Genomic DNA, 24,819 nt, shown 5'->3' with positions numbered 1-24,819 from the left:
TCCCATGGATGGGCGGAGTGTCCAGAGGAGGCTTAGCAAAGCACAGTACCAGCTTGAAAAAGCTTCTCATAAAAAAATGTGGGTCCTTCCATTTGTGGAATAACATCAAGACCCGCGCTACAAATAGGAGGAGAATCTCGGCCAAATACCTAACAGAATTGTACGTGTCAATTATTTATTTATTTTTAACAAAATAGTTTCATATTTGCGAAACTTCCAACTTCGCGATCGGTTTTAAATTTAAAAACTAATTCACAAAATAAAATCTGGGATTAAGTGAAATAATTTCTTTTTTTAATGTTAGACAGGCAATAGGCAATTTCCGCTTATAACTTCTATTTGTACCATTATTTGCATTCAAATATTAATTAAAATTTAGTTTTTAAACCGTTCGCAGTTTGTTTCCATTTGAGTAAGAAAATACTTAATTGCTACCATTTTTACCAAAAAGGATTTAATATTTTCCACTTTATTCACCTTCTTAAATACAACCTTTTGTAAGGGAGTGTCAAAAATCGAATGCCACTAGTGAGCAAACCTTTAACAATTGAATCATGATGACTCAACAAATTAAAATAAAATACCAGACGCCAGTGATTATTTTGTAGCTATCAATGAAAACTATCGAAAATGTCATTTTTTACACATTTTAGAGTCAACATTCAAGTTAGCTACATATCGTCTGAAACATAAACAGCTGACTTACAGGAACACAAAACAGCATAAGCCAAAAGGTGCAGCACAACAAATCAAATCTTTAAATGAAGTTAAACGCATCACTGGCTTTGGAGATTAAGAAAATAAAAATGCATACATAAATAAATATGTATGTATGCATGTGTATGTATGAATATTAAAATCAAACACAGAAAAAAAATGCAGGAAAACGCTAAATTTATTCGAGCTCCAATGAGAAAAAAATTTCAAATCCCTAAAATAGGAAATGAATGTCATAAAAAATGCAGGGCACAGCTAAGGAAAAAGAAGGAAAATTGTCGCAAACACATTTTGTTTACCGAACAGAAAAAGAGCAAAGCCGGAAAATGGTACGCCATGGATGCAGAGGATGTTTGACAACAACAACATCAACAGCAACAGCAGCTAAAGTGACAAAATCGGATGTTCATGCATTTTCCCCGGCAGCTAATGGCTCCATCCGCTGGCGCAGCGGCGTGGGTATGAGATAATTGAGACTACAGGCGGTGAGTGAAAAGTAAAAAAGGTAACGAAAAAACGTGCCGTTTGACAGTGGGTACTTTTTAGAATTTAAGAAATAAAATTATGGAGTTAAGTCGCTCTAAAGAAATAATTCAAAATTCTAAGAAAATTGCTTTATTTTACGTGTCATAAACATAATTATTTATTTGTCTGATATGGAATAACAAAACGCAAATGACAGCTAAACGTAATTTTGTTTATGGTTAAGTAGAAAATTTGATAATATAAATTTTTGTCACAAATATATAATCACAGTAATTTGTATTCTCTTTGAATCATCATTATCAATGCCGCGACCAAGACGATCAAATCTGTTCCGACAAAGCCGTAATGCAAGAAGGATACGAAACATTGCGAATGAAACGACTGAAGAAGCACAAGGAATTGCCCGTGAAGAGCGCCGCGTTAGTATGGCTCGACTTCGTGCTTCTCAATCACAACAGCAAAGCGAGGCAGCCCGTGAAACGGCTCGGTTGGCTATGCGAAATCGTTGAGCGAATAACAGAGATCAACAAGTAGATCATCTTCGACGCGCAAGAAGAGAATTATCAAGTGCTGGTTTGAATCGAGCAGCGTTTCGTAGTAATCATGCTTCGAAACATAAGCCCACCAAAACTTTGCAACGGTGCCTGTACGCGTTTGGTGGTAAATAAATCGATGAACAATGTGATTTACGCGACGATACTCAAAGGAAAATTCGAAGGTGAAGAAATTCTCATTCCGAGGATCCCGATGATCCCAACCGATCTTTCGTTTTAATTTAAAAGACTTCAATTTCCGATCCGCCTTGCATTCGCCATGACCATTAACAAATCACAGGGCCAATCCTTGAAAGTTTGTGATCTGAATCTAGAAAATCAATGTTTCTCACATGGTCAATTATATGTGGCATGTTCACGGGTCGGAAAACCATCTGCGTTGTTTGTTCTTGCACCTGATAATAAAGCAAAAAATGTCGTGTATCACAAGGTGCTTAACTGAGGGGTGCAATCTATTAAAGCTTCATTGAAATACTTGATTAATAAAAGAATTAACTTAATAAAATCAAAAATCTGCTTTTTTATTGCCTCTAGGGCGGAACAAAGTTCGCTGGGTCAGCTGGTTAAATATAAAATATAAAATCAATATAAAAACATTTAAATTTCAAGTCAATCAATCAAGATTTGTTCGAACTCGCGAATTCCGACTTAAAAAATGCGTGTAGTATTGGGAAATTACGCGTTTAAAGTTTTCTTTAAAGTTTTGACCGAATAATAAGCAAAATAATTGACTGTTTGAAATTTGTATAGCTGTCTAATACCTTAATGATTTTTACAAACTTTTTCATTAATTTAAATTATTACAGCCTATTTTCGTCAAGAAGAAATAGTTCTACTTAGTTCGCTCCCACGGCAGTCGATTCTAAGTTACGAAAACGACCCGGATTTATATCCGGCGAAGGACGACTGTCACTCCAGCAGCATTTCCCGTGCGTGTATGGGGAATGTTATGCTGCTACAACAACAACAGCTCTACTAAATTTTAAAAATATCAAGTTTTTCCACTCTAAAAATATATTTTTGCTTACATTTGAAATTTGCCAAACGCAGTTGATTGCCTGTTGTTGCTTTTGAGAGAAAATCTATTTATTTATTTATTTTTTACATAAAATATGTATGTATTTATGCTAAAAATAAATTAAAATATAATTTTCTGCATGAAAAAGTAATTTTCTGCATGAAAATTTTGCCAAAGAAAGCTTAATTAATGCTCATTCTGTTAATTGTGTAGTTATGACTCATTTGTAACAGGGATGTAATCACTTTTAACTTAATGTTAATAACTTATGTGAAGAGACCAGCAAATCATTGCCATTTGTCTCCTAACTCCTAACATAACAGCGTAAAGAGAATGAACTGTAAGTTTCGTATTTGTGTAAAAGCACCTGGTAAAAGGTTTGCATTTGTAACATGGCTGTAATCACTGTTAACAGAACGTTGATAACATAATCTAAGCAGTATTTAGCTAGCAAAACCCATATTTGGCATAACTTTTTCCAAAGAGTTTTTAATTTTTACGAACTCCTAAATTCACATCTATTTTCATGCATCATCCCACTGTGTCTAGCAGTGAATGCCTTTTGCAGCTTCTAATGGATGCTGTGCTGTTTCGTGCAATGCTGCCGGCAGCCACTTTGAAAGCGTGAAGTTCTTCAAAATCAAAACCCTAACAAAAATATAGCTGCACAGAAGATACTTACGTACAACAAAAATATATATACACAAATATATGAGATGAAGGAAAATTCACATTTAGTTACATTCAGTCGTATATATAAATTTTGAAGAATTTATGTTTAAGAATTTTGTCAACGCCGGGGAGTGGAAATTTGTTGAAAATACCAATTTAGGGAAAATGAAAATATGTACCAATCAGGAGGGGGTGTGTCACATACAGACACACACATTAACTAAAATGCCTAGCCGAGTATTGAGGCATCACAGGCGAGAGTGTTTGTGTATTTGTGAGCAACACTTCCGACAATTTCGATTGCAGCACTAAAGAAAAATAAACGGCATAGTCGAACCTTAGACTACGAACTCAGCCGAGTCAAGAGCATGTCGGAGAGGCAGGGAATAGCTGGCGTGCGCGCATCATCGTGCCATAAATATTTTACTTTTGACTGTTTCCCCTATTTTACAGAATTAGGTTGCTGTTTTTTTTTTGTTTTTTTTTGTATGTTGTTGGCGGATGTGGCATTGAAATTGAGGGGGATGTGCAGTATTTGGTTATTGGTCTGCATTTGATGCTGACAATGCGTTGCTACTTAAGGATTTAGGAGTACACAAACACTCAGTAAAATAAAAAAAACAAATCCAAAGACAAAGTCATTTACAAAATTGATATCAACAAAATGATCAGCCAACAACGAATCATTGCCGAACGATTTGATGCCATCGTTCGGCAAAATAAGTGAACGTGCATTTTTAACGGATGACAGCCGTCAGCCGAACGGTAATGTAGAATACAAACAATTTCAAGAGTGCAAAGTCATTACGAATGGCACCATTTTTGGTAAATGTCGAAGTATAAACTCTAGAAAAATTTTATTAGCCTGCCGAGTGGTATCGTCATTACCGTTGTGTGCGTCTGAGCGCATGTGCATTTTTACTGGAAATCGAAATGTAATTAAAAATTGTAAAGTGGAAATTTTGGGTTTTCCAAAAAAGCGCCAAGTCATTAAAATTTATAGTTTTAGTGGTTTGTGTAATTCACAGCGTTTGACAGACGGTTAGGCGGATATACATACATACATACATACATGCATATACTTCTAGTCGAAATCTGCTACTTCTACTCTACTGGTAATATGAGTAGGCATTGCGTGCCGATAAGCCTCAAAGGAGCAAAATTGGCTATTTTTGGCGTTTTGAACAGCTGTAAATTCGATTGATTAATGTTTCTCATGAGTTTTAATGACTTTGACGAGTGCCGTTTTTCCATTCAATTTCAATTTATTTTAGATAGTTGAGTCGACTAACTACTAACTATGCCGATGCCTGTGTGTAGTCGAAGTGAACTGTGCGCAGTGGACTGCTATGACCTGCACCTTCAGAGAATGGCAAAGCGGTTTTAAATTTTTATAAAGCGGTGCTTTTGAAAATTGTGAATTATTATTAAAAAAAATGCAAGTATTATCTGAAAACTTATTTACTAGAAAAATCTAAACCAAAATGTGATGGTCAGTATTTGTTTTTTAATAATTTTTAAAAAATTTTGTTCGAAATTATTTTTAATTGCTAAAAGAGGAAACTAAAAAGTAGAATTATCACCACTTCAGGCGTATATTTGAATGCTTACAAGTAAAATAAAATGATTACAATTAAAAATGATTGCTTTCTATGAACTACAAAGTCGATAAGATTCACGATTTTATGAGCAACTGAAATAGGCGACCCTAAGCGATAAGCGTTTCCACGACAGTCGGTTTTACGTTACCGAAACGACCCGCATTTATATCCGGCCAAGGACTGTCAAGTATGGGGATTGTTTTTGCTGCTACAACAACAACAACCCTCTTTAATAAAGGTACTGTGCATTAGAGAGGGCTAGTCTGGTGCTCACAGCTGATACGGCTGGCTCATTTGTGCTGAAATTATCCGGGATAAACGTCCCAATTTCCCAGCTGAAGCAGCCGTTCTAGCAAACGAGCGTGACCACCCACGCCAGGTCAATCGCGAAGATCCCCACATAAAGGATCCCAATTTGGAGATTCGGCAACTGGTCGCCCAACATAAGCGGACCAAATGGGAAGAGCATCTGAAGTCTGAAGACCAGCGAATTCCCCACTGGCGTGAGTAAGATATGGTTCACCCTAAGGTCCCTGTCGCACCCGACGAAGTAGAATGCCAAGGGGGCTATCACCTTCAGCGGTTGCACTTCGTTGGATCCGAAGAGATGAGCGAACTATTTTAGCCGGCAATTTATGTTGCATTCTCCGGTCGACAGATCCAAGCGTCGTGCCGCCAGACGGCTGCACAAACAGACGAACAACAGTTCACCACTTACTTTCTCCAGTGTTGAGGTTCAGGTGGCCATCAACAAAGGTAAAGCTACCAAGGTCATTGGCACTAATGGACTTAACATGCTGATGCCGAAAAACTTGGGTCCACTGGTAGCAGAATTTCCCATAAAGATTTTCAAGATGTCTATCTCATAATAATGACTCTCATAATTCCTCACAAGTGGAAAGCAGGGAGAGTGGTATCACTACCCTAACCAGGGAAACCCGCCAACTAAGGGGAATCTTATCGCCCGATAACTCTCCTTTCACTCGTAGTGAAGACTTTTCAAGCTCTCCTACTCCCACTCAACACGAAACATCAGGCCTCGGCCCCACATCAGCATGGTTTCCGAAGAGTGTACTGTATAACCACAGCACTCAACGTCACAAACACCCAGAGCAATGGTGGTCTTAAACAAAACCGCTCCTGCGAGATGACTGTCTTAGTAGCGTTCAGGTGTAGCGCTTTCAACACAGCCACTGATATAGTCACTCCACGCTATTAGATAATATTATACAGTCGACATTTCCGCTAGAGCTAAAGAGGTGGTCCACGAATTATTTGAGTGGTCGGCACTCGTCAGTCCCTTTCCGAGACCAAACCTCTAAACAGAGAAGAATAAAGCAAGATGGTCCGCAGGGTGGTGTCCTATCACCTTTGATTTTCAACTTCTACATATCGAAGCTCTCCCAGCCATCAGAGGGAGTGTTCCTGGTCTCCTACGCTGAAGACTGTATGATAATGGCCTCGGGCAATAACATCGACATCCTGTGCGCCAAAGTGAACGATTACCTCAACAGTCGATTTTTTATTGCGAGGAATCTTCAGCTTTCCTCCAATAAGTCCATGGCAATCGCCTTTACAACCTGGGCAAAGAAGGTCAAACTACAGCTCAAGGTCAAAGTCGACGACACACCAATACCGGCAGTAAACAACCCCAAAATTTTGGGAGTTACGTTTGATTGTTTGCTTCCGATCTCTGCGCACACAAACGCAATTGCTACTAAAGCCCAAAACCGCAACAAGTTCCTCAATTCGCTAGTCGGCTGTACTTGGGGCAAAGACAATGAAATGTTGCTGGCGACATTTAAAGTAATTGGTAGGCCGGTTCTAAATTACGCTGATTGCCTGGAATTAGTGTTACGCAGTGGGCAAAGCTCCAGATATGCCAAAACACTACAATCAGGACAGCCGCGGGATGCCTCCTGATGTCACCCTACAACTCCTACTTAATGAGGTTGATGATTGTGCTCAGATTGCTCGCATGGAAAGAAAAATTTTAAGAAAGATCTTTGGCCCAATAATAATGATTGATGGTACCTATAGAATTCGATGAAACTCTGAACTGAACGATCTAACTCAGAACGAGACAGCTGTGCGTTTTGTTGAAGCGCAGCGCATAAGATGGCTAGGTCATGTGATCCGTATGCCTGTTGACTGTACCGGGAAGAATGTCTTGACAGGAAAGCTAATGGGCGTGAAGGCCAAAGACAGACCGAGGAACCGTTGGATAGACGCAGTGGAACACGATCTTGAGAAGCTGGAAATACGTAACTACGAAGCAACAGCTCAAGATAGACAGCTTTGGAGGAGCATTTTGAAGGAAGCTTTGACGTACCCCGCGTTGTAACGCTATAAAAGAAGAAGAAGAAGACACCTTCTAGAACCCGATCCGCCACCTAGGCACATCAGAAGGCATTTCTTGAACTATTACGACGAGATCCAGGACAAAACTAACCGACTACTATTTGTCACTTACCACCTTCCTAAACTCCCGACCTCAGAATGCTATAGACGGAGTCCAACCACCACTCATCGCAGACGAAGAGCTCCAACCTCCCCGAGAGTCCTGCGTAACCTTGGCACCTTCTGAATACTGTAGCAGACTAAACTCCTACCTATCCAGAATTGACCCCGACATACTAAACATTAGGGTGGTCCTTATTTTTCGAAATCAAAATTTTCAATGCAGGAATCTCTCATTATGTTGTTTTTAATAAAAAAAAATATTTCCTAAAGTTTCATACCGATAAATTACCGTTATCACGAGCCGCAATGCCATTGAATACTTAGAAAAGATATATAAAAAATTGACGATATGTTTTGTTTTGCTTTTTTATTTTATGCAAATTCTCATTAAAAAAAAAAAAACATAAATAAAAAGAAATTCAAATAATTTTTGAATAAAAACTTAGTTCACTTGTTATTTTTGTTACTGAAGTCGACACTCATAGCCTCTCTGGTGTGTTTAGGGTAAGTTTTTCTATATTTCTCCACAACCTATAATTATAATATAAATGAAAATCGTTAATTTTTAATAAATAACAAAATTTTGTATGACGTGTTTTACTTACTTGAAGAACGAACTGCTTTTGGTTTTCATTTTTAGTGAAAGAATTGTTGAATTCTTCCATCAACTTCACCCCCCTTTCAGCTGTGTCGTTGACTACATTAATGTTGTCCAAGATTTTTTTCCCTTCAATATATTTCGGGTTAAGATGCCATTCAGCAGCATTTTCATTCAAAAATGCGGGATTTATATTGAAGCGTTCAAATAAATTTATTGAATTTTCAGTTATTAAACAACTTGGAAGGTCTTTTTGTAAAAAAATTTTCAGGCCCTTGTATTGAACAGAACGTTTTTTCGAGGCATCGGTTTCATTTTTTGATTCACTTTGTTTATCCTGCATTATATTTTTAAGCTTTTGCGCCATCTTCTCTCTTTCTTTAATTGGCGCATTGTGATCAAATAATGAAAACACGACCGCCTCATCTGCCAAGTACTAGAGATGATTTATAAACTTCATTCTTTACCTTGTTGGTTATCTGTTCTTCGTTTACAGCTTTTTTCTAAATTTCGCCATTCTTCATACAATTTTTTTAACTTTTTCACACTATCGCTCTTGTCTTTGGTCGGAATTCTTGCCTTTCGCCAAAATATTTCACACTCGTCAATCACTAAATTTGCCGCTTCTGACAAATTCAAGCGCACATTTCGCATATTATTAAATAAAACAGATAAGCAATCTTGATTAGAAGGCAGCTTGCTGCCAAGAATTTGATTTTTCATTGCACCTACTAAATAAATTCCTTGTCGCGGCATTTTAAAGTTTTTCTTAAATGACAAATTTATGCCTCTTAATTTTTACTTCACTTCACTTCACTTATAATGAATCACACAAATTGCGTGGAGCTTAAACAATTTTTAATGCAACTACAACGCTAACAGAATAACGGAACTATTCGCAAAATAATTACAACACATATGTGTTATTTAAAGCAGTCAATATGCCCTTTATTGCTTGCTTCTTTTACGCTAATTATGATAACGGTAAAAAGAAAACCAGAAGATAGCAAAATAGCAACACAGCAGTGTATGACAATTTCGTCACTATTGCCTTGACAACGTAACTTCAGTGGCATTGCGGCACGTGATAACGGTAATTTATCGGTATGAAACTTTGGGAATAATTTTTGTTTATCAAAAATATTATATTGAGAGGTTCCTGCATTGAAAAGTCACCAAAATATTTCATGCAGTACATTTAAGGACCAGCCTACTAAACATATGTCCGGCATGTGAAGGCACCACACTAACCACCTTTTCACATGCCCCATCAAATCCACTCACCTAACACCCCTTTCCCTCTGGAACCAACCTGTCGAAACAGCAAGTTACCTGGGCCCACCCTTAGATGAGCTAGACGAAGACAACCGGTAACAACATTGCCTTGATAGGGTTTAGTAAGCTGATACAATAACAACAACAGCAACCCTTTAATAAAATTTCACTTTAGTAGACTTTTTGAATTTTCGTGAAGAGTTGGTGGGGTGAAGATTATTGAGCTCGATTTGTAGATCTTTTGTATCCTTAGATTTTTTAGTTTATGATTCAACTTTTTACCTAATTTGCTTATAACAATTTTTAGATAATGGCTTGGTGCAGGGAACGTTAGCTTAGAGTATTCCATCAGTAAAAGTAAAACAAAAATATTTTTTATCAAATACCGAAATTAAACTTAATAAAAACGCAACTTTCTACGTAAATAATTAAAAATATGATAGAATTGTCAATTTCTTACATCAAAAATTTTGCGGGTATATTTCCATAAAAAAAAAAAAAATAAAATAGAAAACAATTTTTGCCAAACTCATAGCCACTACTTTTATTCCAACTATTTTTAACTAAATTTTTGATTTAAAATTTTGTATACATCAGTTGCACCGCCACCGGCATGACCTTAGCACTCTGTACACCGCCGGCCGATCCTGCCTTCCTCATCAAAATAGGTTCATATGTACAATATATTCCCACACAAATCCAAATTTGCGGCAAAAATTCAACGTTTTTTCATAAACTCGCCAAGAATATCATTTTTTCTTCTCTTTTTTCATGTATTTAAGTGTACTACTCGTAAAACGTGCCCCATGGTCATACACGCAATCGCGGCATAATAAGAAATTGAGTTGGCGGTAGATGAGTTCTTCACACACAAAAAAACGTTCATTACAAAGCCCTCAATCTCAATGTAAAGGCTGCAAATGGACATGCAGGAGAGCAGCGAAGGTGGTGAAGGTGAAAAAGGAAACAAATAATCAGCACAGATTCAACACGCAGATAGTAATCAGCAGCATTTTGGGAGCGATTTTCAACGTCATTACTAAAATGAATGGAGGCACGTTGGAATTCACTAAAGCACGCAAGCGCAAGCAAACTAAATTTGTGTGGCTTAACAAAATACGTAGTAACTAAATATGTATGTATGTATGTGTGTAGTGTGAGCTGTGTATGTGAATGCTGCCTTGAAGATCGGCAGAGCAGATTTTGCTACTCTGTTCTAAATAAGCTCGGGTATAAGTATGATTTTTTTTGTCGCACAAAATTTATTAAATTTTTTTATTTTATTTTATTAATTTATTTTTATCTTTTTTATTATTATTTTTTATTTTATTAATTAGTTTTATATTTGTTTTATAATTATTTTTTATTTAAAAAAAATTTTTATTATTTTTTATTTTATTAATTTTTTTTATATTTTTTTTATTATTATTTTTTTTATTTTATTAATTTTTTTATGTTTTTTTATTGCTATTTTTCATTTTATTAATTTTTTTATATTTTTTTTATTATTATTTTTTATTTTTTAAATTTTTTTTTATTATTATTTTATATTTTATTAATTTTTTTAAATTCTTTTTATTATTATTTTTTATTGTATTAATTTTTTTTAATTTTTTTTATTATTATTTTTTATTTTATTAATAATTTTGCTTCTATGCCACTCAAAAAAATTCTGAAGTTTGAGTGACTCTTCAATAGATCTACAATACATTTTTTGCTTAGCTTCACTTTACAATGAAAGTCGATAATTTGCATATTCCATTTGTAGTCATAATCTTACTTCTTTTACGAGCTATTCACTCAAGTACGTACCAGATAGCTTTCTAGAGCTCGTTCGAACGTCTACTTTGTTAGAAGTGTGCAAAAAATCTTCAACTTCAATGCTACCAAAAATGCTCTATCAGCCATATAAAGGGGTTTCATTAGAGACACAGCAAATAATAGTTTTTGTAAAGCCATATAAAGGGGGTTTCATTAGAGACACGGAAACGGAGAGAAATAATAGTTTTTGTAGAGCCCAATTGGTGAAGCTTTGGAGGCTCAAATAATCAAGAGACTTCACTTCTTTAGTTGATGTTGATTTGATTTTGTGAGGGTGTAGGCCAATATCTCTAAGTAGAACCCAATTGAAAAAGCTTCTGCGTATGAAGTGATTAAAAGACTAAACTTCTTGACTTGATTTCACCTTATGAGAGTGTAGATCAATACCTCTAAGTACAGCTCACCATAATGTGGACAGTGTGAAGGGCTTGAAACCAACTGATTTGGTATTTTTTTTTTGTTTTTATATATAGCTACCATATTTTCGCCTTGTCCCTCTGGCACAGGAACATCACATTGTGAATATCGATGGGTTAAAGAGGAATGTTTCTAAGCTCAGTTTTGCAAATTTTACAGCAAGAACTCTACAGGGTCCGGCACTCGAAGTGAAACCAATTTCAAGACGCTTGCGCAGCTGTTGCACGGGCATCACCTGTCTGTTAGTTGGCTAAATGACAGTCCGGAGTATTGCTTACAAGCGCGCGGAAGCATTTTGCCGAGAGTAAAGGCGAATCAAGAAATTCAGTAATGGATTTCAAACGTAATAGTGTGATTGCATTATATTTGGCTGGAAAATCACAACCAGTGATTGTTCGTGAGCTCGAGCACTTTAAAGGGAATAAAGTTTTTGTTTATCGCACCATTACTCGTTACAATGATACTAGTAGCATGTCGAAACGTCATGGAGGTGGTCATCAAAAGACTGCAACGCCACCTGAAATGGTTCAAAAAGTGAAGAAGCGACTTGAGCGAAATCTCCGACGAAATGCCACTCAAATGGCGAAAGAACTGAAAATATCTGACCGTAACATTCGCCGCATACTGAAAAATTGCCTCCAAGTCAAGTCTTACAAGATCCAAGAGGCCCATGATCTCACAGCAAAGCAGCAACAAGTCAGACTTGAGGGAGCGAAGGAGTTGCTTCGCTTGGCCGAAAGTGGTCAATTTCCAAAAATTGTGTTTTCTGACGAGCAAATTTTTCAAATTGAGCAATTCCTAAACTCTTAAAACGATAAAGTTTATTTGAGCGACCGTCCATTCGAGAATTTCAGTCATCGTTTGGCCAGCAGGAGGTAGCACCCGTCACAAGTAATGGTGTGGGCCACTGTAACCGCAAATGGGCGCTCACCAATAGTTTTGACAGAGTCTGGCGTCAAGGTAAATGCGAAATATTATCGAGAAAGTATTCAGGAGGTTGCTTTGAAGCCTTGGGCAGCCAAACATTTCGGTGCCAGACCATGGACGTTTCAGCAGAAGTCGGGCACCGTCTCACAAAGCTCGAGTGAAGCAAGAATGGCTAAAAAACAACTTTCCGAACTTCATAACGTTCACACAATAGCTCTCAAATTCACCCGACGCGAATCCGATAGATTATTCTCTTGGACCATTTTGGAGAGCAAATTCCGAACTAAAAGATTGACCAGTCTCGAGTCGCTGAAAAAAATCATTGTCCGCGAGAGGGCCAAAAAACCTGCAAGTCACATTCGGTCAGCTTGCGACTCGTTTCTGGACCGTCTCAAGGCCATAGTTAAGGCAAAAGAAGGTCATATCGAGCAAAAGTTAATTGATTCTTAATTTGGTATTATTTTCACACATTTTTTACTTTGAATTGAATAAAAAAAATGCTCCAAACTAAATTTATGTCCTTTTTAATTGGTTACACTTCAAGTGCCGGGCCCTGTAAAACCAATATTTCGCATATCCCAAGCTAAAACAACTCCAAACGAATCGATTTCCACAACGTTGATGAAAAGTTTTGTAATCGTTAAGGCTTATCACTTGTTCGATGAGTATTTTGGACTTAGTAAAACTGCTTATCTCTGATAAAAAACATTCAGAAATATTACAGCTGTTTGATTTTTTAAGAAACAATGCATTTTTTTCTCGCTTCTTGCATGCAAATAGAAGTTTTTAGAAAAAGGGTCGTTTGAAAAGTACGTCTAAAGTCAAAGAGGTGGCGTATAAAGCGTGTAGCGAACAAATTTTAGAATATCTGCAACAGAAGCTTACTTGATTTCATTCAGATCCATTTGATCTCCATGAAAGATGTGCAGTCTTGTCTTTGCCAAGGCAATATAGTTGCACTAGCTCGTAGGGCCGCATTTTTATTTAAGTATAAAATTCCTATGCCCCTTTTGGAACACCCGGTATTTATGCACTAATACATACAGCACGTTAACACTCGAATTCAAGTGTACACTTTAGTAAATTGTTGACCATTGGAAGTGCACAGTTTGTCAGTTTGTCGTCCAAGGCAGTCCAGAACATTTGCCTCAGCCCAGCAGCGTCACATTTGAAGTGCTTCACAGAAGAGTTTTCGATTAGTTTTTTTAGCTTTGCACTCGTTTAGTACATTTTTTTTTCAAACGAGTTTTCTTGTGCTTGCTTATATATTTATATATACATGCATACATGCGTAGGTATTGAAATATATTATTGAAGCACAGCTTAAGTTGAAGCTTGAAGAAATCTTCAATTTATACAATTTTTTTGTGTGGCTTATTTTGACAGGAATAGATTGGGCTGAGAGTTGCGCTAAAAATGTTCTTAAAGTGTTAAACTTGCAATTGAAAGGTAAAATATTGTAGGGTCTGCATTATTTGTCATCAGTAGAATGCTACTAATTTCTTTATTTTCTTTAAATCGTTTTAAGCTTCTCTGTCATATGACCAGAGCTTTACCCACTAGAGTGGGCCGAAAAAATTTTTTTTTAGAATCGAATTCTAATAGTGCGGAAAAGTTGCACTGTTACACTAATAAAGTGTTTGCCAAATTTCAGCCCAATCGAACGATATCTTCGGTCGCCAGCAGAAGCCTCAAATATTGAAATTTCAGTTGATATTCTGAAAAATTTTATTTTTCAGGATATTTTTTTTTCTCTATGCATAAATTCCGAAGCACATTTCATACCAAAAATAAGGACTATAAACTAATTAGACATACATTTATCCAAGATTAAGCAACTGCAGACTATAAAATAACAATAAAACGTTATTGATTGTGCAGCTTTTTGCCTACTTTTTATTGCGAAAATACGAGTACATAAATATTTTTGTAGCCCAGAATCCTCCACTTGGAGGTTGCTGCACCTTGGGTTCCAATTTTTTTTTTTTTTTTTTAATGAATTTTTTTTTTAATTTCTATTTATTTTTTTAATTTTTATTATTTTTTATTTTCTTTATTTTTTTAAATGGTTTTGTTCTTTTTTTTAATTTTTTGGAATATTGTATATTAAAAAAATTATAAAATAAAAAATATTTCAAGAAAACACTGCGTTTTTTAATCGTAAAGCAATAGTTCATTTCATATTTATCAAATCAGAAGGAATATTGTGCTTTGTTGTCAAACTGAGGCATAGTTTGACGGGATGCTAAAGTACACCGAATGAATCCATCCCGAGTCGTCATATAAACTTTTAATAAAAGCTTATAATTAAATGCTTTTATACGAAACCATATCTTTCGAATAAAGCGGAAGAAAAAATAGACAAAGTAATTGCTGTAACTTCAATGCAACTCGCAGTACAAGGACGAGCTACGAGCTAAACGTATTGCTTGATCAAACAAACAGAGTGGAGTGTAGTGAATTAAATTGTTATAAAATTTGTATTTAACATATACCTGTATGATACCAAAAATAGTATTTTCAAAAAATTTAAAATTGTTCAGAATATCAACTGGAATTTCAAAATTTGAGGTCTCTGCTGGCGACAGAAGATAACGTTCGATTGGGCTGAAATTTGGCACACACTTTATTAGTCTAACAGTGCAACTTTTCCGCACTATTAGAATTCGATCCTAAAAAAAATTGTTTTCGGCTCACTCTATTACAGACATAACCTGCCACACCTGCAAGTCTTACTATGAACCATTGGCTTCCTTCGCTTTATTGCGCCTACAATGAAGAGTATTCAAAGACGATTTGGAATTTCAAATAGTTTGTAAACAAAAAAATAAGCAAAACTTTATTATTCGCGCTGGCAACTTACGCCATAGCTATTAAGGCTGTCTGCGCGGCTTTAAAAGCTTTAAACGATACCACCACAAATGGGAAAAGAGGCGGAAAAGATACCCTACTAAATTTGTAAGGAATTATTATTAAGACGTGAATTAGCATTGCGTCTTTCATAGATTCACTAAACAGGTGTTCGGAAGCCATCCAGAGGATACTTGGGCAGAGCCAGGAAGTTGTAAAATTAACTAAATGAATAAATGATCTCCCTTGTCTTTTCTCTACTTCCGGTCTCTTTTTCTATGGCTTTGGACCTATAAATGGGCAGGCCGCTTATTTCCTGGTTAATTTTTCTGCCTGCCATTTCGTTTCCAGTAATTCCTATGTGCCCTGGAACCCAAAGGATACCTAAACAATAGACTTAAATAAATTTTACCGGAAAATGTTGGCTTATTTTTGTCGTGACAAGAATTAATACAACGAGGAAAGAGTTTCACAAGGGTAAGTGGCAGGGCAAAAGTGACACACAGAAATATTATAATAAAATTTTTTATTCAGCTAATAATTCTTTAAATGTTGCTTGTAATTATAAAAAAATGCAACTGCCACATTTCCTTTGCCAATTTACAATTAAAAATTCCATTTCAACTCCTAATCCATGCAGTGGCCGGCCTCCTCTCTAAATCCTTTCACTTTAATAAAATTCATGCATTGCATTCATGCAAAAAAATGCATTCTCCAAGTGCAACGTCAACGTCAAGCAGCTTACTCAAGAAATTATTACGTTAGACGACAGGACAGAACACGACTGCAAAACACTCGTCCACACACAAGTATCAGTTTACTACAATTTACTTGTCACATGAAGAGGGAAAATAAAATCCCAAAGTGTATAAGTACCTTCTAAAAAAAACACAGAAAAAAAAATATAAGAAAATTAAAATTAAAGAAGGCAGATAAAAAACGACACTGAAGGATAGCAGCGTCCTTAGGGATGTGTGCGATGGTGAGAAAATGCAGTTTGCATTACAATTTAAGGGCAAGACGGTGCATGTGAGTGGAAGTTGGTGGAATAAAGTGAGAAGAATAATAAGACACAAAAACTGCAAAACGGCAGCACTTACGGGAATAAATTTCAAGAGTGATAGCTAAGCACGGCGTAGACGCAATGTGGGAATGACCGGTGAACTGGGATAAGGAATGGAAGGTGGTTCGTGAAAACGTGTGTATGTATGTATGTAATTATATATGTATGTTTAGTAGAATGCATGCACTAGGGATGAGTGTTGAGAAACTGCAATCCCGATCCCGTGATAACGGTCGTCCCTCTACAGGCAATGCCAAACCTCCGAGTGTATTTCTGCCATGAAAAAGCTACTCATAAAAAACCATTTGCAGTTCGGAGTCGGCTTAAAACTATAGGTCCTTCCATTGATGGAATAACATCAAGACGCACACCACAAATAGAAGGAGGAGCGCAGCCAAACACCTAACACAAGTGTATGCACCATTTTTTGTTTTTTTTTTATTATTAAATGGGCGTTTACACCCTTTTTGGGCGTTTGACCGAAGCTAAAATGCTCTTCATTTGAAATGTACATTAAAATTTGGAAAATATTTTGAGCTGTTTACTAAATATTAGAAAACTTTATGCATTGTGAAATTCTGAAACTATACGAGATTTCTAAATGGCGTTCATCTTCGATCTTTTCGAATGACTTCTCTAAATTCCCTAATTAAAAACCCATCTCTAGTATAGTCACAAACCACTAGCAGCCAAACAGCAGTAGCGGCTGCACTACTTTATGAGAGTGCGTACAATTGTATGTGTGAGGTGGTGAGAATCAACCATTAATGTAGGTACTATGTATTACATTGGTAGAGGCCACACACTTGTACATATAAGAATATGTACATATATATGGAGGTATGCGTGTACTCAGTTAGCACTGGCTGGTTACTTATTCATAGGTTCTCACGTCTGCTTGACAGGCAAAGCAAAGGTCACAGGTAACGAACATTACAATGAGCGATCTCTTTTAGTCGTAAAGTTTCCTTGTTTATTTTTGCAGGTTTAAAAGAGGTTATATAAGAAGCTTGATAGTTATAAAAAAAACTTCTTTAATTATGCAGTGGTGTGCAAAAAAAAATTGTACGTTTTATTTGAAGGTTACTTAATAGAATGATTGCGTGAAAACCTGTTAGAGAAATATTTTTTTCTTTTAATTTTTAGTCTTTTTTATTATTTTATTTTTATTTTAGTTTTAATTTTTAATTTAAGAATATTGATAGTGATAAAAAAACTCCTTTAATTATGCAGTGGTGAGCAAAAAAAAGTTTACGTTTTATTTGAAGGTACTTAATGATTGCGTCAAAACCTGTTAAAGAAAAAAAAAAATTTTAATTTTTTTTATTTTATTAAATTTTTATTTTTAATTCTTAATTTATAATTTAAGAAAATTTAAGAATATTGATAGTGATAAAAAAACTCTTTTAATTATGCAGTGACGTGCAAAAAATATTTTAAGTTTGAAGTTTTATTTGAAGATTACTTTATAGGAAAAGCTGTTAGAGAAAAACGAATTTTTTTAATTTTTGTTTTTTTATATTTTTTATTTTTTTAATTTTTTATTTTTAATTTTTAATTTTTTTTTCTTAATTTTTTTTATCTTTGTTTTTTGTATATTTTTAATTTCATTTCTTTTTAATTTTTTTAATTAAAATTGTTTTTCTTTTTATTTTAATATTTAATTTTTTTCCTTTTTGGTTTTTTTTTATTTCTTTATTTTTATTTTTTTTTTAATTCGTTTTTCTTTATTTTAAAATTTTTATTTTTAATTTCTTTTTGTAATTCTATTTTTTAATTGTTACTTTTAATTTAAATTTTAATTTTTTTTTTAATTTTTCTTTTAATTTTTTTTTTACTTTTTTTATTTTTTTTCTTTGTTTTCTTATCTTTTTATGTCGTTTTAATTTTGTTTTTTTAATTTTAATTTAAAATTTTTTTTTTTATTTTTAATTTTAATATTTTTATTTTTTTTTTTTCGTTTTTGTTTTTAAGAAATTTTATTTTTTTTTATTTTTAAATTTTTATTTTTAGTATCTAAGTTTTTTATCTTAATTTTTAGTTTTAATTTTTATTTTGTTAATTTTTGTTTTTATTTTATATTTTTATGCCTTTTTAATTTTTGTTTTTCTTTTATGTTTTCATGTCTTTCTTTGTCTTAATTTTAAAATTTTTATTTTAAATTTCGTTTTTTAATTTTATTTTTTAATTTTTATATTTAATTTAAATTTTAATTTTTTTTTTAATTTTTTTAATTTTTTTTTTTATTTTTTTTTTATTTTTTTTTACTTTTTTTAATCTTTGTTTTTTTATATTTTTATGTCTTTTTAGTTTTGTTTGTTTAATTTTAATTTTTTTTTACTTATTTTATTTTTCTGTTTGATTTTAATATTTTTCTTTTTTGTTTTTAAGAAATTTTTATTCTTAATTTCTGCTTGTTTTAGTTTTTTTTTTAATTTTAATCTTTAATTTTTCTTATAATTTTTGTTTTTATTTTATATTTTAATGTCTTTTTTTTTTCTTTCATGTTTTTATGCCTTTGTGATTTTTTATATTTTGTTGTTATTTAAATTTTTTTTTCTTTTTTGTTTCTTGAAGGCCCTATATAATATTTTCTTAGAAATTTTTACTTTCGTCGTCATTCATTTATTCTGTAATTTATATTAGTTGCTTTAGCGGTCCTGATTAGCTGAGATGCCTTGCGCCCCAACAGTCTATGTATTTAAATTGATCATTATTAATGTCAGCGTTTACAAAGATATACAAATTTGAATTTATTTTATCCGCAAACAAAAAAAAAAATACCAGTCGCCTTGCAGGTCCCATGCCAGCTAATGTACATATAAACTTATACAAGTATTGTACACATGTACATGTTAATATATACACTTGTATATGTGTGCATGCATTCAAACAACCTAAAGCACCCTACCCTACCCTTGAAGGAGCAGGAAGCAGCAAAAGGAAGTAGTCGTAAATATACGAGTATGCACACAATGTTTGTATGTATCCATGTATGTATGTATGAATGAATCTGTGTGCCCCCCACAATTGCAATGGAATTCAATTTTGTACATTATCCTTGCAACTCAACCGCACGCACCGCGCTGCTTCCTTACGTTCATTGAAGTGCTCTGCGTGCGCCGTACCTCGGAAGAGACATCGCAGTGCTACTCACAGCAACTCACAGCATTCCACCAACACCAACATGAATGAGCTGCAAGAAATTATAATTTTGTTGCAACACGATTTTTATGGCTTCCTGTTGTAGCAGCAGCAGCAAAAGCAACAACATCAACAACAACAAGAAATTTAAACCGGTAGCAAACGGGCAAATCAAGAGAAAGGGGAGCAAGAAAAGAAAACCCAAGCGAGCTGACAAGAAAGGACTAAATTTATGTGACAATAAGAAGGATGAGCTGAATGCCTGCTACAAAATATGGGCATACACACATACATACAAACATACAATACATATGTATAAAATGAAAAGTGAATGAGGTGCGAGTATTTGACAGATATACCGACAAGTAGCTGACAAGCGACAGACAATGATGAGCGCAGTAACGGCAGACAAAGCGCGAACACCACACAAACAAGCCACTGCATAAGAAGAATTATAAGAATAAGGAAGCCAGCTGGCAAGCAGCTCTGGCCACTGCAGTGCATTGAGAATATGTAGAAGCCCTACGTGTCACATTCCTTTAAGGATTCGCTGTGAAGACACCAGGTCGAAGGATCCACAGCCAACATGCTTCTTCATGAATTTTCACACACCCACCTTCGCTCGCTTGTACTTTCTACATTTGTTTGTTCATTTGGGCTTGCTCTTCTACCTCAGCGTTAGGCCTTTACATTTTTCCCCACTGCTTGTCGTTGTTTGCAAATGCTCGATTCCAGGACAAAATTGCACCTTCATTTCGCACATAAACTTGTGCGAAAATTTTCGTTGTCTTCATTAAGGAAGACGTGCGGGTTCGCACTATACAAGGATATGTATGTATACGCACCCTCCATCCCAAAACAAGAACAAAAAATGTTTATAAATAAAAATAATTTATGGCTCCATTTTTTGGAACATTTTGGCATTTGATCTACGAGTTCAACATTGCGATATTTTAATAAATATAAGGATTGGATGGAAATATGCCAGAGGTGTATGCCTGGGAGGATATGTGGAGAAATCAATTTAGACAGCAATCTCCGGAATAAGAGAATTGCCATTCTGAGATACAGTCAGACGGCACTCAAGGCATTATTATCCTGTGAAGTTAAATCCTCACTGCTCGAGTGCATCGAGAAATTAAGCAATCGCATCTGGCTAATTTGCATCCTGATTGGCAAGACGCATTGGGAAGAGAGGGTGCGGCTTTCTTACTAATATCACCCGATCCCTTCTTTGCTTTGGGACAACACACCATCAAGGAGAAGCCTAGGAGTGAAGAGCTAAGGCTAAGGGAGGTTACCTGGCACGAAATTATGGGACTACAACAGGCGAAATTCATATTGCGTGGGTGCAATCAAAAGAGGTTTAGGAAACTCATATTTCCCCCAAGGATAAACTGGTAATGTTCACGGGCATTCTAACAGGTCATTGCAGATTGTACAGTCATATTGACAGGATTGGAATGCGGCCCACTGACTCTTGTCGTTTCTGCGACTAATCTCCAGAGACTCCAATACATCTTATCCTTAAATGTGGTGCCATAGTGCGGAAGAGGTCGAGACAACTGGACCAATTGCAGCCGGGAGAAAGACATACAATACGTTCAGCCCAACCCAGCTCTATCTTAAGTTTAATGAGTTAATTGGGCTTGGATCAGGGTTGGGCATAGTGTATTAAATAACAAAGGCAATAAGTGGATAGTTAAAACACTGAAAAACTGAAGATTTAGTGATAATCCAACTGATCAAAAATTAGTGGTACTGAAATTTTGTGACAGTGGAAAATGCACAACCATGGGTGTGCAAACACATGACTTCTGCAGAAGTTGTCTAGACGAGGAAAAGAAAGAGACAATCTCGCACATACTGTGCCACTGTCCTGCTCTAATGAGTTGGAAGATCTCAGTTCTACAGAAATCAGAGATATTCTAAAATTTTTAAAAAGCACACACTCGTTTTAGGAGAGGTAGGGGTAAGCTTCCCACGCGGCATCACAATGGGCTATGAGCCTGAGTGTGTCTTACAGGACAACCGCTTCAACCTAACCTAACCTAAAGCACAACCCTGGTTTGGATGAGGTACTGTGATGAGTAAAAGGCACGAAGGCATAATGTCGGCCTGAACAGACGCACTGTATGTTCAGCGTACTCCAGTCTGGAGAAGGAAGCAGAATAACTGGGTCTTGCGGTGAACGAGAGTAAAACAAAGTACCTGCTGTCAAAATGCAAGGGTCTTCGCGTCTTGGACAACACGTCACTGTTGGCAACCGCGAATTTGAAGTGGTGGAGGACTTTGTTTATTTAGGTCCAGTGTTAACAGCCAGGACGACGAGATTAAACGAAGGATTACTCTTGCAAACAGGTGCTACCTTAGGCTCAGTAGGCAATTGAGAAGTAGAGGCCTCTCTCAAAGAACGAAAACAACTGTACAAAAGGCTAACCATCCCCGTCATTGTATACGGCGCAGAAGCTGGGACGATGACTACCACTGATGAGAGTGCACAGGGAACGTTCAAGAGAAAAATTGTCCGCAAAATCTTTGGTCCTCTTCGCGTAGGGGAGAATGAGTTTCGCATTCGTTGGAACAACGAGCTGTGTGAGCTATACCGAGATGTGGGCATAGTGAAGCGTAATAAAATACGCTTAGCTTGGCCATGTCTGGAGGACGAACGAAAGTGCTCCGGCATGACGGTCTTTCGAGAGGGAACTCACAAGATGAGGAAGACCTAATCTACGTCGGGGAGGTCAGCTGGCTAACTGGTGTCATCAACTGGTACGAGCACGCAGCGAACCGAGCTAGATGGCGCAATGTTTTAGATTTGGTCAAAACCGACATACAGTGCCATCTATGTAAGTAAGTAAGTAAAAATCGTAAGTAAAAATCTTTGAAATAAAGTTAGACATTACTCAGACAATTCTGCATATCATTTTGGTCGAGTCTTTAAGTCATATACGGATATCGAAAAATTGACAGCTGATTACTTTTGACCGATAATGAGCCAAGAGTAGCGCCTGAATTTGTGACAAAAAGTGAAAAGATTTTGTTGCACCATTCGCCGTATTCACTTGATTTAGCACCCGACGACTATTATCAGTTCCCGGAACTATATTTGCCGACGAAAGGAAAGTGTCATGAATTGATTAAAACCCGCTCGAGTAAATCGCTTTGACCATTAAAAATATATATTTTTATTAATATAAATATTATTCATATTATTTTGTTACATTTAAATTGAGAGCGGTTCTAAAATCTGTTTTACAAAATTCCCTTGGGTACAAATTCTGGAAAAATTGTGAAATAAATTCTAAATTTTTAAATGTTTGCTCACAGGTTTTGGCATTCTCGGGACCAAAAACAACAACAAAAAACATTGCTCTTGTTGTTTTTGCTGTAAACTCAATTTTAAACGCTTCCGAAATCATCGCTAGTTATTTTAGTTATATTGGCTTAAGGGGGGGGTAGGGTCACAAAATCGAAATTTTTTTCTTCACTCATCTTATAGTAAATCATTTCAAGAATGTTGTGTCAAAATTTTAAGTGGATCGGAGCAGAACTCTCAAAGTTATAGCCTTTGTAGGCACTCTACCTCGAATGCGGAGCATCGATAATTTCTCAGAGTCATTTTTTCAAACGCGTTTTTCCCAAAACGACTTCTTAAAAGTCGGTGCCAATCACAACTCCGAAACTATTCAACCGATTCTTTTCAAATTTGGCACACGTTTTCTAAATCAAAAATACCTCCCCCCTACACTGTTTTTTTTTATTTTTTTTTTTTTTAAGGTTGTTTTTCACTTACAAATATGGCGAAATTTTTCGCCAAAAATGCTCGTTTTACGTTTAACTACAAAAATGAAAAAAAAAAATTTTTTATTAATGTAGGGGGGAGCATTACGTCATACTTTAACTGAAAAATTCGACTTTTTTAGTTTCAGATGATTCTACGACGAATGCCGATTGGCACCGCAGAGCACCTCTCGAAAAACATATCTCCAAAAAAACTCTGTCATGGGCTTATTTGTCAATATTTTATTATTAATATTTTTTAAAAACTTATTGAAAAGATGTACAATAACATGCAACTGATTTTATTAAAGTGTCTTAAGCCATATTTCTGTAAAAAATTCAAAAAAAAAAGTGTTTTTTTTAGCGCTAAACCCTACCCCCCCCTTAAGTAACCTTCTGTATAAGAAATTTTTAGAAGCGCGCAACATTTTCAATTACATCACTTCGCAATAGAGAATTTTACAAAACAAAATCTTGACAGCAAGAGATTTTTATACAAAATAGAAATTGGTTGTGTCTAATTGTAAAATGTTCGATATATTTTTGAATAGAGGGTACATATGCATGCATGTATGTGGAGTGCGAATAGGTATTTGCTAAATTCATAAAAATGCAAGACGTGGATTAAATTACAAGGAAGACGACAACAGGCGATAGTCAGTGGACATTTTTTGTTGTTGACATCAGTCAACAACATCAACAACCAACTGTATTTACAGTGCAAATAAAAGGAAAAAAATCATAAACAAACTTAATATTTGCATTTACAATTTGCAGAGGAATACGAGTACTACAGCAACAATGCCGGCAATTGCTGAAGGAGCATAAAGTTGTTGTGTCATTTAGTGTAAAATGTATGTGAGAAGGGTGTAATATTTATTTGCACTACCCATTTCCACACATTTAGCCATGGTTTGAATGCTGCTTCGACCTTTGGCGCCCACACAAGAACAAGCACATGGATCAGTGTAAATTTAAAGGATCGTTGCAACATTTTATTTTTGGCATTTTCAGTCAGATAATTACGTTGAGCTCGAATTTTTTAGCTTTTTTTGTTTTTTACATAGTTGATTTCACGTAATTCGGGTTTTCTAACTTCAATGAAGTCCTTCGATGTGTCAAATTGGGGGAAGTTTTTTAATGTAAGGGTATTTGAAAACCTCTTCTGTGCTGAGAAATCATTTAGGAACCAGCTTATATTATCAGGTCAGTCCATAAGTTCGTGCGTATTTTACCCACAATTTCACTTTTGTACGATTTTTGCCTACAAAAAATTATTCGCGGAATATAACGGAACTATTTATATTTTCTTTGATATATTGTGCATTCAACAAGTGATTTTAATCGCGTATAGAATCACGACTTGTTAAAAAATAAAATGGTATCTTCGAACGCGTATAAGAGGCATATTTTGTATTTTTTTTTATAAA

General features: G+C 35.3%; 1 protein-coding gene across 1 annotated transcript; it reads right to left on the bottom strand.

Annotated features, from left to right (window-relative positions):
• Positions 1 to 7,929: 7,929 nt before the first annotated feature.
• On the bottom strand, positions 7,930 to 10,907 carry LOC128855809 (uncharacterized). Its single transcript, XM_054090996.1, has 2 exons — positions 8,117 to 10,907; positions 7,930 to 8,042 (listed from the first exon to the last, which is right to left on the bottom strand). The coding sequence occupies exons 1-2, from the start codon at positions 8,474 to 8,476 to the stop codon at positions 7,959 to 7,961; spliced, it is 444 nt and encodes a 147-aa protein (XP_053946971.1). The 5' UTR covers positions 8,477 to 10,907; the 3' UTR covers positions 7,930 to 7,958.
• Positions 10,908 to 24,819: the final 13,912 nt, after the last annotated feature.

Source organism: Anastrepha ludens, chromosome 2, assembly GCF_028408465.1.
Source record: "Anastrepha ludens isolate Willacy chromosome 2, idAnaLude1.1, whole genome shotgun sequence".
In the NCBI taxonomy this organism is placed as follows: Eukaryota; Metazoa; Arthropoda; class Insecta; order Diptera; family Tephritidae; genus Anastrepha; species Anastrepha ludens.
The sequence above is the reverse complement of the archived record's forward strand: the minus strand, read 5'-3'. Positions and strand labels throughout refer to the sequence as shown.